This window comes from Thermobia domestica, chromosome 18 (assembly GCF_964235325.1).
Source record: "Thermobia domestica chromosome 18, izTheDome1.hap1.1, whole genome shotgun sequence".
NCBI classification, from domain to species: Eukaryota; Metazoa; Arthropoda; class Insecta; order Zygentoma; family Lepismatidae; genus Thermobia; species Thermobia domestica.
The window spans coordinates 118,645,719-118,661,233 of NC_137471.1; the positions used below are offsets into that span (position 1 = coordinate 118,645,719).

The window sequence follows — 15,515 nt, forward strand, 5'->3', positions numbered from 1 at the left end:
GGCAGCCGAAGATAGAACCATCTGGAACTTCCATTTGAAAAAAAATAAATACAGAAATAGCAGATTAGCAAAATAAATGAAGTGCTGTTTGCGACAAAACACTTGAAGTTCTGTAAGCCAGAAATGAATCGTTGTCAAGTCAAGAAGGACAGAAACTTCCATGATAATAGAGAAGCCAAGTAATACAGAAAAATATTGTTGCACGAAATACTAAAATTCGTAATTGGGTTTTCTAATCCGCCTCACAACCTAAGTGAAACTTCCTTTTTCTTGCAATCAAATAAGCTACGCGAATTACGCAATTACATATTTTTATACATATATTCATTTATAGAAGCGAGCAGGCATGCTAAGCTTCCCTGACCGCCCATTTAGGTACAGGCCTCAGCACGAAATACCAATGTTAGTTTTTAACTCTTCAAAATGAGTGTGCCCTACAATTCGTTTAGGCCCATTGCACACTACGACACTTCGTGTGTCGAAGACGCGCGACAATTGTTTTCCTGACGCAGGCTTGCTGCTGGAACGTGCCACCTGCTGATACAAGCTATTAAGTTCACACACTACGAGAATTCATGTGTCGAAGACTTGCGACAGCGCCACAATTTATCTTTTCAGCAACAAGATACTCATTCTGAAATGAAAGCTTTTGATACAGCCGCTTTCATTGCAGAAACTCAGGCACAACCTAGTATACGGAACTCCAGTAGTGATTCCTATAGCAACAGAATTTAAAAGACGAAAGTATGGCAATAACTGTGTTGTTCATTCCATAGTGGATTCATGGACATGCCATCGAAACAGAAGAATCGTTTTTTAAGTACACCGGATGTTCCCATTTTGTTCTTTCTTACATTTTCCAAAATTCGGTACCAATCCAATGAACTGTTTGGTGGAAATTGCAACATAAAACTACATTCTTTATCACTTCACTTTATTATTTCAAATTGGACTTTAAAAATAACACTAATCTGTATTGAAAACACCTAGGCACCTAAGGAATTATGAACAGGTTCCTGTTGCGGAAACCCATATGTGACTGTAGTTAGAACCAGCCAGATTTGTAGTCTGCAGTTGTTCATTGAAGAAAAAGGCTAAGAACCGACTTCATTGAGAACGTTGTTGAGAAAAAAATGAGGCACGTGTTTGACGTTTTGTATTCTGAAAATTTTCCTTTGCCAAGTTGAATTGCTCGGAATTGAGGAACTAACTTTTCAACTTCTTGTAGCTAAATTCGAATTCTCAAATATTAAACTTTCTATTTATTGATGCATGCGTAAAGTCGATTTCACTTTTTCCCTTCTTAGGAATTTTCTTCTCTCTTCAGATTTTTATCATGGATGAGAGCAATACTTTGAAGTCCAAACGCCAAAGAGACAAAATGGTCGACGGTGGTTATATATTTCTGAAGAGAGGTACATACAAAGGCAAGGTAAGGCTATTGCTATATGTCTAAGAGAATACCAACGGTATCAGTAATAACAATTCTCGTGATTATATAAGTATTATAATGCAATTTAGATACGATTTAAAGTTTCTACTTTAATTAATTACATATGGAAATTGTATATATCTGGTTTTGTGACGTTGTTCCGTGAAATGTGTCTAAGTTCTCAGGTATTCCTATCATTATGTCCCATTGTATGAAGTTTTTAAAGGAGGACGATGTGCAAGACGAACAATTATGTTGTATTGGCTAATCAAATTTAGAAGGAAGTATCTAAGACTGTATTGAGTATTCGGGTGTACAATTTGTTAATTGTATGAAACAGAAAGACAAAATGTTAGAAAAATCGAATGATACTTCATGTTCTTTTTTGTCATGTCAAATAGCTATTTGAATTCTTTTAGAAATATTCAAACCTCGCTTAATTTTTGAAACCCATTTCAGGTTTCTAAAATTTGATGTAGTCAAATTTTTAGTTGAAATTTGAACTAAAGACAAAGACAGATCAAAAGAAAATATTGTCATCATATTGTATTTTTTGTTCCAAAACCTGCTAAAAATATTAGGATGTAGGAATAGGAAATAATTATCATTAGAATTCTTTGTATATCTCATAAAAATACAAATTATTTTTACTTCTTTAATTAGATCAACAATATATTCATTTTTTTAAATTAAGAATATTTGGGTCCAGATAAAGCTTTTTGATATTTTAAAGTATAACAATAAATGTCTCATCCATCGACAAATTTTCATCTGAAACAGTTGTGTAACATAGTGTGCTGTAGTGCTCAATACTGTCAAATTACTGCAAAGTCATTACAACTACACACATATTGGACTATTTATATTACTGTTAAAATTGAGTTACCTCAAAAGTATTTTGCAAATATCACTTAATTTATTAATTAACTTAAATAACATTTTACTCAGACTGTTTACTGCCAGACAAGTAGTTCTAAAATCATTACATTCATTCCATCATCTTTTAAGTAAAGCCAATGAATGATGTACTAGGGTTTCTTCAACTACCCTTTGCGTTATGGTCAAAGATGTGACCGTTCTCTTCTAACGAAACTATTGGAGTACATACATATCTCTTGTTGGATTGTATTGTTGCACGTGAATTGAAGTACATACTAGTGGAACTACTAATGGAAGCCCATCCGGTACTTGGAACCTGCAAGAGTGCAGCACTGCAAAGCACACCATGTAGGATGTGCTGGCCACTATCAAGATATAATCATATCATCATAGAGCTGAGCTTCAACAATTCAGTCATCACTCCTGAAAGATTTGATGGGATATGAAATCCAATTCTGAAAATCAGTATTCGTACCATTATATCTACGTCAGAAAGTTACGCAGCAATCAATGCTCCATTATTTGAAATTGCTGAGTCTTGTTTATGGATTGAAACATAACGTTTCTCAATATAAGTTGCTTGTGAGTTGTCAGTTTTCATCCCCATTAACATCGTTTGAGTAATTTTTGGAAATGCATGAGTGACTCATATCAATCTCTGTACTGACATTGCACATCTATAATTGGAATATTTATCTGGTTTTCAACCTCTGTAGTTCTTTTTTAATTTTTGATACATAATGTTAATCGAAAATTTTCGATAAAGAGCTAAGAAAGATGTGTATTTATTTATGACTTCTTTTGCGTGGCGAAGGCAAGGCTCTGCAGCCTTCTCCGAGCACTTAACCACGTGCATACATTGTTTCTTTTCCTTCTTTAAAAAAACATCAATACACAGAAAATATAAGCAATTACAAAAGAAAAGTATTAAACCACATAAAAAGAATATACTACTTAAGTACACCTTTCCCGGCCAATCCGCCCTCTTTAGGATAACTAATTTTCTCATTAACACTTACTGTGTGTCAATTTTCCATGCATCTGTAATGTCATTTTCATTCATATTTTGAGACACGTTGTCCCACCGGAGGCATAATTCTGTCCCAGGAAGAAGCATTCTTTCCCTCTCTCTCTTCTTCTGTAACACATATACTTAGTGTTCAGCATTTTGTGAATTAGAAATATGGTTACAAAGGACGATAATGAAGTCGTTCTCTCCTCGTTTGTCCGAATATTTAAAGTACTATATTTTACGGGAAAGTGCATGTACAAGTTGATACATTCTTCAAGATTATGCAGTAATATATTCTTTAAAAACCTTACCGAAAAAAAATCTTTGCTTTATTGTTTACGTGATGAAGCTCATTCATTTTTGCGTGCCTTGCAGCTGAATATGACAATTTTACACATCATCATCAAGGCTTGGAATCGTAGATTCATTTCAAGACAAGTTTTAGAACAACAGATAAGGTATTAAGAACGGTTAGATCCTGAACCAGTTTTCAATTATGTTTTTTATGAGTGAAATTTATTATTACGTTTTGATAGCAAAAGTTCCAATAGTGGCGGCTTTAGCAGGTACAGCGGGTAGGCATGGGCTTACTCAATTTTTTTTAAATATATAAACCCTAAAAGATACAATAAAGAGTAAATATGTTTTCCACTTTTTATATTAATGGTAGATAATTATTTAATGAATAGCAATAACCAGTACTGTAAAAGCAATTTCGTACTGTAATTAATCAATCAAATGTGTATATGTATCCATAAGTACCTAAAACGCGAAAATGTAGTATGAGAAAATATCCGTGCTGGTTTCCAAAAGATATAATAAACAAGTTAAAATTAAAAGAACATTATAGGAAGCACATGAAAGACTCAGAATATAATAAACATATGTATAAGGAGATAAGAAAGGATACCAAGAAAATTATTCGTAACGCGTATGAACATTATATTAGGGAAAGCGAAATTGAGGTCAAAAAGGAAGTAAAATCTTTCTGGTCATATATAAAATGTAAACAGAAGAATAATAATAGTGAAAATGGTAGTATGACGTTAAACGGTAATACATTGAACACAAACGAACTAATTGTTGGTGGTTTTGCAAATTATTTTAAATCAGTATATGATAAAAATATATCATTATTCAACCCTCCTGAGGAAGAACATATGGAGGTAAGCAACTGTTTAGAAATTGATAGAGTGTCGAATGAAGAGTATAGGAAAGCTATTAAGAAGTTAAAATCTAAAAAAGCATGTGGACCAGATGGTATTCCTCCATATGTGATAAAAGCATGCTCGGAAATACTACTAGAACCACTGTCTATACTTTTTAATTTAATACTTAAAACCCAAACGTTTCCTGAAATCTGGAAAATTACTAAAGTATCACCAATCTTTAAAAATGGGGATAAGAGTAAAATAGAACATTATAGACCGATAGCCATAATTTGTGCACCAGTAAAAGTTTTCGAACAAATATTATATGATCGTGTTATTAACCATATAAAGAACTATATTTGTGAAAACCAGCATGGATTTTACCCTGGACGATCGACGGTAACAAATTTGCTTAATTTCACTCAATTCGTTCATGAAGCTATTCGTGATCGCAAACGAGTAGACACAATATATATTGATTTTGCAAAGTCATTTGACACAGTTAATCATGATATACTACTTAGGAAACTCTCAAGGTTTGGATTCTCATCAAATTTACTAAAATTGTTTAAATGTTACCTGTATAAGAGAAACAGTATGTATATTTCAATCACACAAAATCACTCAGTTATAATATTAATTCCGGTGTCCCGCAGGGCTCAAACTTAGGTCCCTTATTGTTTCTACTTTTTATAAATGACCTCCCAAAATACGTTAAATATTCCAAATGTTTATTATATGCTGACGATTTAAAATTATGCAAAGATATACACGAAAATCAGGATGTATTGAAACTGAATGAGGATCTAAATAACATATATCAGTGGAGTATAGAAAATAAATTATATTTTAATACTAACAAGTATAAATTCATGATATTTTCAAAGCAAAGAAGATGAACTAAAATTATTTATTTATTTATTTAACGGCAGAGTTAAGGCTATATTTGCATTTTCTTACACTCAACCAACTAAAATGTATACAAGATTTACGTATTACCATTGTCATCTAATCCATAAAGATTACAATTACTACATTAATGCATATGTACATACACATATATATACGCCTACACACGAATATGCTCCCTTACATACCCCCTCCCACGCCATACCCTCATCCTATTTATCATAAAAACAAGAAAACTATACATACAGCATGCACAGAACGATATATGTATTCTTAAAAGTATACTACCTTACATTCCCCCCTCCCCCATACCTTTCCACAAACCTAGTATTATAGATACATACCTCAAGTTCCTGTTTACATTTGGTTGCTACTGCTCATTTTTGTGAAGAAAAAAAAGAAAGATAAAAAAAGAACATCATTCCCGAGATGGTGTACATTGGCTAAGGCTATCAGATATTGCTTCAAATTTCTTTTGAATGTCGCAATTGAGGGTGAATTCCTTACATCTGGTGGAAGTCTGTTCCATTCTCTAATACCAGAGATTGTGAATGAATTAGCCATTTGATTCGTATTATGACGAGGTATCGACAAGAGTGTTGATCTGCTAGATCGAGTATCACGATTGTGGCTATCTCTAACATACTGCAGTTTATTGTAAAGATATATAGGCACACCAAATTTCAAAACTTTAAATAAAATTGTCATTGATTGGTATATGTAGCGAGCTTGGATGTTTAACCAGCCCAATTCATTAAAAAATGGCGTCAAGTGATCAGAACGTTTGAGATTAAAAACAAACCGAACGCATGCATTTTGAACCCTCAGTAACTTTCTTAGCGCTTCTTTGTTAAATTAATCCCTACAAGATAGATAACAAAGTATTAGAACGTGTATATACATATAAAGATTTGGGTATTACTTTCAGTTGTGATATGTATTTTTAATAAACATACATTGTTGCTAAAACATAACGCTTTTAAGCAATTAGGATATATAATAAGAAACACGAAAATGTTTACAAACATTGATGTTATAGGAATTATTTTTAAAAGTATTGTAAGATCAAAGATGGAGTACGCTTTGGTGATCTGGACTACAAAATACGTAACTCAAAACAATCAATTAGAAGCAATTCAGAAAAGGTTTTTAAGGTATCTATACTATAAGAAAACTGGACAATCTGCAATTACTAATAAAATTTCGTCTTCCAGACTACTAGGTGAATTCAATTACGCAAGTTTTTCGGATAGATGTGTTATTCTACAAGAAATGTGTTTATTTAAAATAGTAAACGGTAAATTCGATAACAGTGAGTTTTTGCAGTATATCAAATTCAATATAAAATCAAGAACTTTAAGAACGAGGAAATTATTATGGTATGCAACTGCAAAAACCAACACATACAACAACTCACCTTTTATAAGATTATGTTCATTATATAATAATATAGCTGAGAGTATCGATGACATTGACTTAAGTTTGAAAGAAAAATATTTAAAAAATTATTGAACAAATATTTGTGCGAAATTAAGTTAAATGGAAAACGTAATTGATATTGGCTATTACTATATTAACTACGGTAATGACATTTGATTATTTTCTATTTTTATGTTATTGTAATGTACAATATCAATGGTGAGCATATGAATGTGCGCATTTGAAATGTGCGAGATATGTATGTGTGTTCGTCCATATATATTTGCATGTATAAATATTGGTGTTTGTATATATATGTATATGTAAGTGTATTATGTATTATGTATGTATGCCTATTTCTAGAATGAGTGCATGAGTTCGTGCTTCATAAAATGTATGCATTGATCTGTGGAATGTCCTTATACAAAGTTATATATTGTATTTGCTTATTGCTAGCTTAATATTCTTAATATTTTCATTTATAAATTTCTAATTTACTTATTATTATTATTATATAATAATGTACACCTCCTATAATAGGAGAGATTTCTCTGTTGGAGGAAATAAATAAATAAATAAATAAATAAGCGGGCCTATCCACAACAAATTCGTAAAGCGGCCCCTGGTTCCAAAGCAGATCAAATGAACTTGCTTATAAAAGTTTTACTAAAAACTTTTTATCTAACTATGTCAAAGGAAAGAACATCTGGCTTTAGAAGATATAATAAATTTTATAGTCAATTTGCATATCAAATGGACAAATTTTTCTAACATAAAACAGCGTAATATTTCAAACAACACAGCGAAATACACAGGCAATTTTATGACCAATCTTTGTGAATTTTCTCACAAAATAGGTGGAATAATTTAGGTTTAATACTACTAATAAACGGTTTATCTCGTCTTTTGTATTATCTCAACCGTGAGTTTATTTACCAAAGATCGTCATACTGAATTATAAGCAATCTCCTCTTCCGACCAATAGCTGGAGGTGTTTAGAGGGAAGAGAAAGCTTACCATAAAAGGAATAAACAAATAAAATTAACCAAAACAAATAATGTTTAAAATGTATGGGCATTTCTTTTTCTTACTAGATTACGAGTTACTGTTTTGTAATTAAAAATAAGGATGCAAGTTAAGTAATAAAGTCTATTGTGATATTTTTGAAACAAGAGCAAATAAGCTACAAATATTCACACAATAGCAATAAAGATACTTCATAACTTACGTGTGTATGTTCGACCGTACTATTATTAACATTATTTTTTCTTTTCTATTTGTTTGTTTTGTGATGGAATGGTAATCGAAGTAATTCTTTCTACTGGCTGAAAAGTCGGGTCGTGTGTGACAGAAGCTAAATGTATAAAAGGGTGTTCTGCACACTCACAATTCATAACTTAACATTTTGTTTGCGCTAGGAGGGAGGGAACGGAGATCAGCCACATTCTTCCTCCTTGACTGCTGGCCCCTCAAGAATTCTGGATGCTTTTGCTACCTTAACAACTCTGTTGCTATCCAAAAGGTAAAACTTGCTTATTCGCTTCCGAAGAAAGCTTACTGCTTCAGCTGTACCGTAGTATTAATTCCTTTAAGCACAATTGGCTTTTAACACTAATTCACTTTACAACTTTGAAATTGGTTCAACTAGTACTTTACTAAATTCTATCAACAATATACCACTATTATAACGATGTGCTAGTGCCATAAAAGAGTGCCTCACTTTAGGCTAAACTCACTTTTAATCAGAAAAGGAAATAATATTTTTATAGTCCGAGACTCCACACTTGACTAGAAAGGCATAAGGTACAGCGAAATAGTAGCGCCCGCTAAAAAGCACGTAGTGGGGCAGGTATAGACAGATGGAACAAATTTCAGGTGGCGCTCACTGAGAAGAGTCCTTTGTCGTTGTTGGTTGTTTGATACATGCAAACGATGCTGTTCTAGAAGCCCAATTAATGGTTGTGATTCATTCCCACGACAGTTCAAGTTTCCCACGAAAATTGAAGATTGAATTCAAATGGGAATTAAAGTTTTTGGCAACTTATGAAACAAAGAGCTTTTTAATCCCTATTTGCGTAGATTTTGAAATTATCAGCCATTCTGCAGACAGAAGCCTGATACTGAAAATGTTACAACGGAAAACTGAAAGTTATATCCACTAAGAAATGCAGCTTGAAAAACGGTTTAAATAAAAGTAATAAATTTGTTATTAAAATAATGATCCACTAATATTTTATCAATTTTACTACTATGTATAAGTAAGTGCAAGAATAGTATGATTGGGAAACGATATTCAGTGCCAATTCCCTATAAACATAGATTACTTTATATTAGAGTTTATATCGATAACAATTCATATTAATTTCTACTTTATAGTGGCAGTACTACTAGTATAATTTCAGGTGACAGTTTGAGCCAGAAGAAGTAGTTGAGGAAGGTACGATTTTTATTCGTGTGGCACGAGATTGTCAAGAACGTGATTAGATTGCATTAGTTAAATTCCATTTAGAAGGCCAAGATTTTATCTGCAAGAGTGTATGTTTCCCGTATAAAAATAAGCATGGGCAAGAAACATCTCAGATTAGTTTACCATGACAGAAATTCTTTCAGTTTCGTTATATTTGGAAATCTTCTGAAGATATCATTGTATCTCTAGACGATATTTCTGATCATATTGCTAAGTTATATCAATATTTCAAAGCACACTCTCCAGTTTTACCTCGTACCTCTTATACGGAAGCAACAGTAAGAAAAGTACATGATCTTCTGGGTAATCGCTATTCGTTTAATTCCTACAAAGTAATTGATTTTCAGGTGTAAATTTTTGTCAACAAAGAGTGGTGGATTAAAATACTCCAGTAATTTATATTTACAACCTAACTAAAAGCAAGCTTTATATTTTTTAAAAAAAGGATGATGTTTTGAGTGCAAAGGAAAACCTTAAGAACAGTACACATGGGAAAAGTCAAATAGGGTATACAAAAATGTGCATAAGATAAACACCATAAACACAAATTCTTTCTCTGAGAGCTATCCAATAGTGGTGTAAATATACATTCTGATTTAACATTGCTTCAAAAGGAGAACTTATGTAAATTAATAGAAGATTTCTTTACTTGTTTTTTTCCTTGGAATGAATTTGATTATGGTTGTGTTGAAAGATATGAACAAAATTCAAGTAACTGATAATACTGCAATAAATCGCCATCAACTTCCGAGTCCTTTTCGCTTACGAGATGAGGTCAAAGATAAACTTACATTTTATTAAAAAAGTAAAATTTAGTCATCGATAAATCCGTACAACTCTCCCATTATGTCACTAGATTATAAATTAGAAGATTTGTTGAAGATATGCTTCAGATTAATGTAAAAACCATCCTTGACAGGTTTCCGCTAACACACACACAACAAATTTTAACCAATTTATCACGACGCAAGTACTTTTGTTCATTTGACGTTTATTGAGCTGTTTTGTACATCTTACAAACTGAAGAAGCGACACTAATTACTGTTTTCTAAGTGCCAGTCCATTTTAATATTATCTCTCTAGTTATCCAAAAAGTATCCGTGGTGTTGGAAAGCCTTGGGGTCAGGTTCCTTGCTTTATATATTGAATGTTTTCTAACTCAGCTGAACGCTAGGAAGGGGAAAGTGGGAAAAAGAACTTATAAAAAAATTCTGTCGGGTGAAAATTCTATTAATGCAATTTGTTTCCTGAAGTATGACTCAGATCATTGACAGTTCTGATATTCTGAGGCACAGAGAAACGGAAACTTAAAAGAAACCGTACTTGTAAAAAAAGAATATAGAACGTACGACTCATGCTACAACTAAAGTAGCAAAAACAAGAAAAATGAACAACAAAGCAGTGTTTCTCAAACAATTTCCATCGCGTGGTAGTGGGAACAAACCACTCCATTCCTTAAGCTTTGGTTGTCAACCGATGGGCGACTAGCGACATCTCGCCAAAAATTGGAGTTCCCGCAGAGAGATCCGCTGTTTCCTAGTTCCGTTTTGACAATTATAGTCTACCACAAGCAGCCCACCAGCAACAAAGATGTGACAAAACGCCAATCAACCACAAAATATGTCAAATCGCATATATGCGTGATTTGTTTACATTAAGGTGAGTCTACAAAACACTAAAAAAAGTATATCGGGGTGAGAGTGCAAACCACCATCCTTATTATTACTAGGCACGTGTTCTTCCGGATTCGCCACTGAGGCGATGAAGAAAATCTCGCTAGTAGAGATATAAATCGTTGAGGTCTTTATAATTGGCACAATCAGAATGCTCCGTTAACGATGTATATGCGACGATAACCGTTTGTGATCAGACAAAACGCGTTCGCCATGTAATTTTATAACGAAATGACGTGCCTCTATTTACTTTGTTTTATAGTTCTGCCGTATGAACGTTCTTATGATCGGCAACAGTTGCCACTTAAATTTATACAATTATAGGCACTGATTTCAAGATTTTTCACTTCATTGTGTAGATGCAGGGGTTACTCTAGATCCCTGGAGTACACTTTAAGAACAAATCGTCAGGGAAAAAAATATAAAGTAATAACAGTTCCAGATGACAGGAGGTAGTTTTAGTCCCTTTTCAATTTTTCGCGACGATTCGAAGGATCGCGGACCAAACTAAAGTCCTCGAAGCTACGCGGTGGTAACTACAACACCCCAACTCTAGATATTTTTTTATTGACGAATCCCTTTTGTCAGTTGCATACTAGCGGCAATGATTCGACGATCGACATTTACCAGTAAGTGGGCCACTAGGTATAGGTGATGTCCACGACATGGAACAAGTAGAAGCCAGAGACATAGTTCGGCTGAAGACGATCCCTATGAGTTCAGAGGGACATGGTAGTCACTGACAAGAAAACATCTTATATTGATAGTAGTGTTGCCCAATCAAACAATACGCAATCGATAGGGGAGTGAGAAAAAGTGAGAAATCCGAAGATTTGCGGACCGACACTCAGAAACACAGGAGATACAGAGGAAAGAAGGATCTGGAATCATGTGAAGATAATAATGCAAAAGACACATTGACACAGAAAGAACTTCAAAGTGATTAAAATAATCAAAATAGCATTTACACAACAGTATAGTAAGGAAACATTGTACCCACAGACATGTTCAATAACATCATAAGTAATGCAAGGTTGCCAACTGAGCACATAATGAAGTTTTGTTAAATGGCAAGTATCACAAATTATAACATCTAGAAAATCGACACTGTGGTTCGTCCCTATTTTCGTATTTCAGTGATTATATATTTGTTTGTGGTCTCATATTTTTATTTTAACTAGTTCTAATCATGTATTGTATATACTCTTCTACTCTTCATATAGAAATTCATATAGGCCTATCATCAAACGTTGGCAACACAGTGCATCAAGACTTCACAGGTATGGTTCTACTCATAACTAGATTTTTCAGATGTTATAACTTGAATTCCGTGCCAATTAACCAAACTTCGTTTTGTACTCAATTGGTAACACTGCATTACATATGATGTTATTGAGCATGTCTGTGGGTACAATGTTTACTTACAATACTGTTCTGTAAATGTCATTTTCATTAATTTAATATTTTCAAGTTCTTTCTGTGTCAATGTGTCTTTTGTATTGCTATCTTCACATGATTCTATATCCTTCTTTCCTCTGTATCTACTGTGTTCTGGGTGTCGGCCCGTAAAACTTTGAATTTCTCACTTTTCATCACTCCTATATCGAATGCGAATTGTTTGATTGGGCAATGCTACTATCAATATAAGATGCCCAATTGTGAGGGGGAAGGAGAAGGAAAAGTAAGAAGAAAAGAACTAATACTCCCTCTCCTTTCCCCCAGCCAAAGTGGGCAGAAAGCCAGTCTATGAAAAAAGCCCCTTCCCTTGAGAAGATGCATCAGGTCCGGAGAACTAGAAGGCCCGAATCGAGATCTGGTTTTCTTAAGATGCTCCCAATAAGTAGACAGAGGTTTACCAGCTAGTTGCATGCTGTGCATCAGTAACAGTTCAGGTACGGTATAATTCCAAGTTAGAATATGCTGAACCATCACATGTAAGAGCAGGATTGATATTGGAAGTTGTACCAACTAAAATGTATCTTGAAACTCTGAGACTGATCTAGATTCAACCATCCTTCAGTTACAATCTTAAAACTATGGCCCACTCGAATTTATTTATTTTCAGTTTCCCTTCTCTTTGCTTTTTCCTTATCCTCAGTGCAGACAAGAATGACATTACACGCATGCTGTTCGAGTACTGAGTTTAAGCTTCCCTTAAGAAACCTAGTATAGTGACGATTACAAGTTAATAGCTCTCTATGAAATTATTGTAGTCTTTCAAAGTTTTGCGCTGTAAATTGCATGATAATATCATTCTAACTCCTGTTTATCTGTTCAATGTTACTCTATACGCCAGTAAACTCAATCTGCTTGTTTTCTAATTGATTCATGTTTTCTTAATTATGTTAATTTTAAGCCAATTTACCTTCTATGCTAGATAAGCCAGAACGCTGTATAGTCCACGACAGACAAAAAAAGTAGTTTGAAGCAGAAGTGATATAACCGTTACGATGGTCAGTATGTCTTCGTCGACGATCTGAACCGTCCCTAACACTATTTAAAATGTTTTCTCTTCACAAAAGTTCTTGTGACTTCGGATCGAGAATCGAACCCAGCAACCTAATGACGGCACCTCTTATCCTGAAACTACACACGAGATTTATTCTAGCCCATTAGTTGAGAAGAGGTGGAAGAGTAAGTGAAGAAAGTCGTCATGCTACATTTCTGGTTCCAAAGTATCAAACACCAACGGAAATTTATTTCCTAACTCGAAGCCCTTTCTAGGTGGGATAGCTCGGAATTTATACTACAAAATCCATTCTTTGTGGTGAAGTAACATTGTGATAAAATTACACGGTAACGGGAGCTACGCCATTGGTGTAGCTCAGAAAAAAATTAGAGACTGGAGGATTTGTGCCTAGTAATAAACGGTGCTGCTCCCAGTCACAGAAGCAAAAAACGTTACAGATTGGTAGAGGTTCTGGTGTAGAGTGCTTTTCTTTTTTTACCATTATCCTTGTTTCTTTTCCCTCTACGTACCATGCCGCTGTAACATACACTCAAATTCATTTTTCAGGATTAACTGTAAGTATATGATTTTTAATAATATTAGTGTTTTTATGCTAATAAACAACTGCTATAGATGTGTTCGTTTTTAACTAATTATTATATAGCACAGTAGCAAAAACCGTGTTTTTGAAGTGGAGTACTCTTTCTCTGTGTCCGTGCTTGACCAACGAAATATGCGTTTCCGTTACAAGACTTTTGTCAATTGTAATTATACATTTACGAGTTTCAATGAACTGGCTATTGTTAGTTTCTCTTGACTTTTCGCGCTCATTGAGCTGATTTTCGTGGTTTCTATGTTAACTAACCCTACGCTACCTATACCTTTTCCTTGTGTACTAATTACACAATAGCGTCATAGGTGGGCGTAGTCATGTAAAGAGACCCAGGGCTTTATTATGTAAGATAAATTTGTTAGGTGTTCTAATATTACTACAAGGAAGCAACGTTTTAATCTTGAGTAGGATTCGGAGAGAAATTTCTATGCGTATCACATAAAACAGGTCACTCCCTATGGAAAAAATGACACAAGTAGGGATACAATTTACTAATATCGACTACTGAAAACAATAAAAATAAAGTTGTTTCATGCTCATTATCCTATCCTACCTAAATCAATTTCTTTTATAGATTAGATTATCACAGTCACTAATGGCTACATGCAAGATCTGCCAGTCCGGAACAATGACAAACGCTTGATATCTGGTTTCTGGTATGGATATAACAACTTCATGAACACCAACCAATGATCGAGTAAAATTAGCTTTTACTCGTTAATTTATCAAAAAAAAGAAAAGAAAGAAAGAATGAAAGAAAAGAAAAAAGAAAAGAAAGAAAGAATGAAACAGAAAAGAAAAACAAAAGGCATGTTATTAATTAATAAATTGCTGTATGAAAATTCCTAAGTAAATAGGCGCCTGACAAGGTTAGCTAACTAGAGAAGTCTGTCAGCCATTGCACTGTCACGTATAAGGCGGAGAGCCATGCGTATGTAATGTAAACAATAAATTTCTCAAAATACTAAAGAAAATATCACAGAAATTAAAATATATTGGTCATACGTCATGCCAAAATGCACTATCTCCCGAAGTAAAACATTTGTTAGTATTTGATCAATGCAGGAATTTCCATTATAATAAAATGAAACTGTGAGTGACGAGCAACCCTGACTTTAGTCCAGTGTATCCAGTAGGTCGCGGGTCACGATGGGTGATGGGTCGATGGATCATGGGTGAAGTTTTCATTTACCCAGGTCATCTTTGGTTACATGACCAAAACATCGTTTTCCTTCTGCCACTCATGGCAGCTGAAACTGATGCTATTCCGTTCAGTTCGAGGATATTCCCATCTTGGGGATTATTCTACTTTCGAATTTACTAAACGGTGTATTACGTTAAGTTGGGCCCATCACATCGAATATGATTGTGTGGCGGAGTATTATATCTTACGAAGCAACAACTTTAATTTGTAGCAATATACATAGACTAGCCACTGTATGACATCTATTGATGTACATATGTCTGATGGATCATATGTTTTCGCCTTAAATATATCTAATTTCATAACC

General features: G+C 33.9%; 1 protein-coding gene across 1 annotated transcript in view; it reads left to right on the forward strand.

Moving 5' to 3' along the window:
• The first annotated feature begins 1,336 nt into the window (after positions 1-1,336).
• The window catches only part of LOC145675225 (uncharacterized), a 38,630-nt gene continuing 24,451 nt past the window's right edge, over positions 1,337-15,515 (forward strand). The window contains exon 1 of the mRNA XM_081745606.1: positions 1,337-1,432. Within this exon, the coding sequence (XP_081601732.1) occupies positions 1,337-1,432 (96 nt within the window). The remainder of the gene's footprint in view (positions 1,433-15,515) is intronic.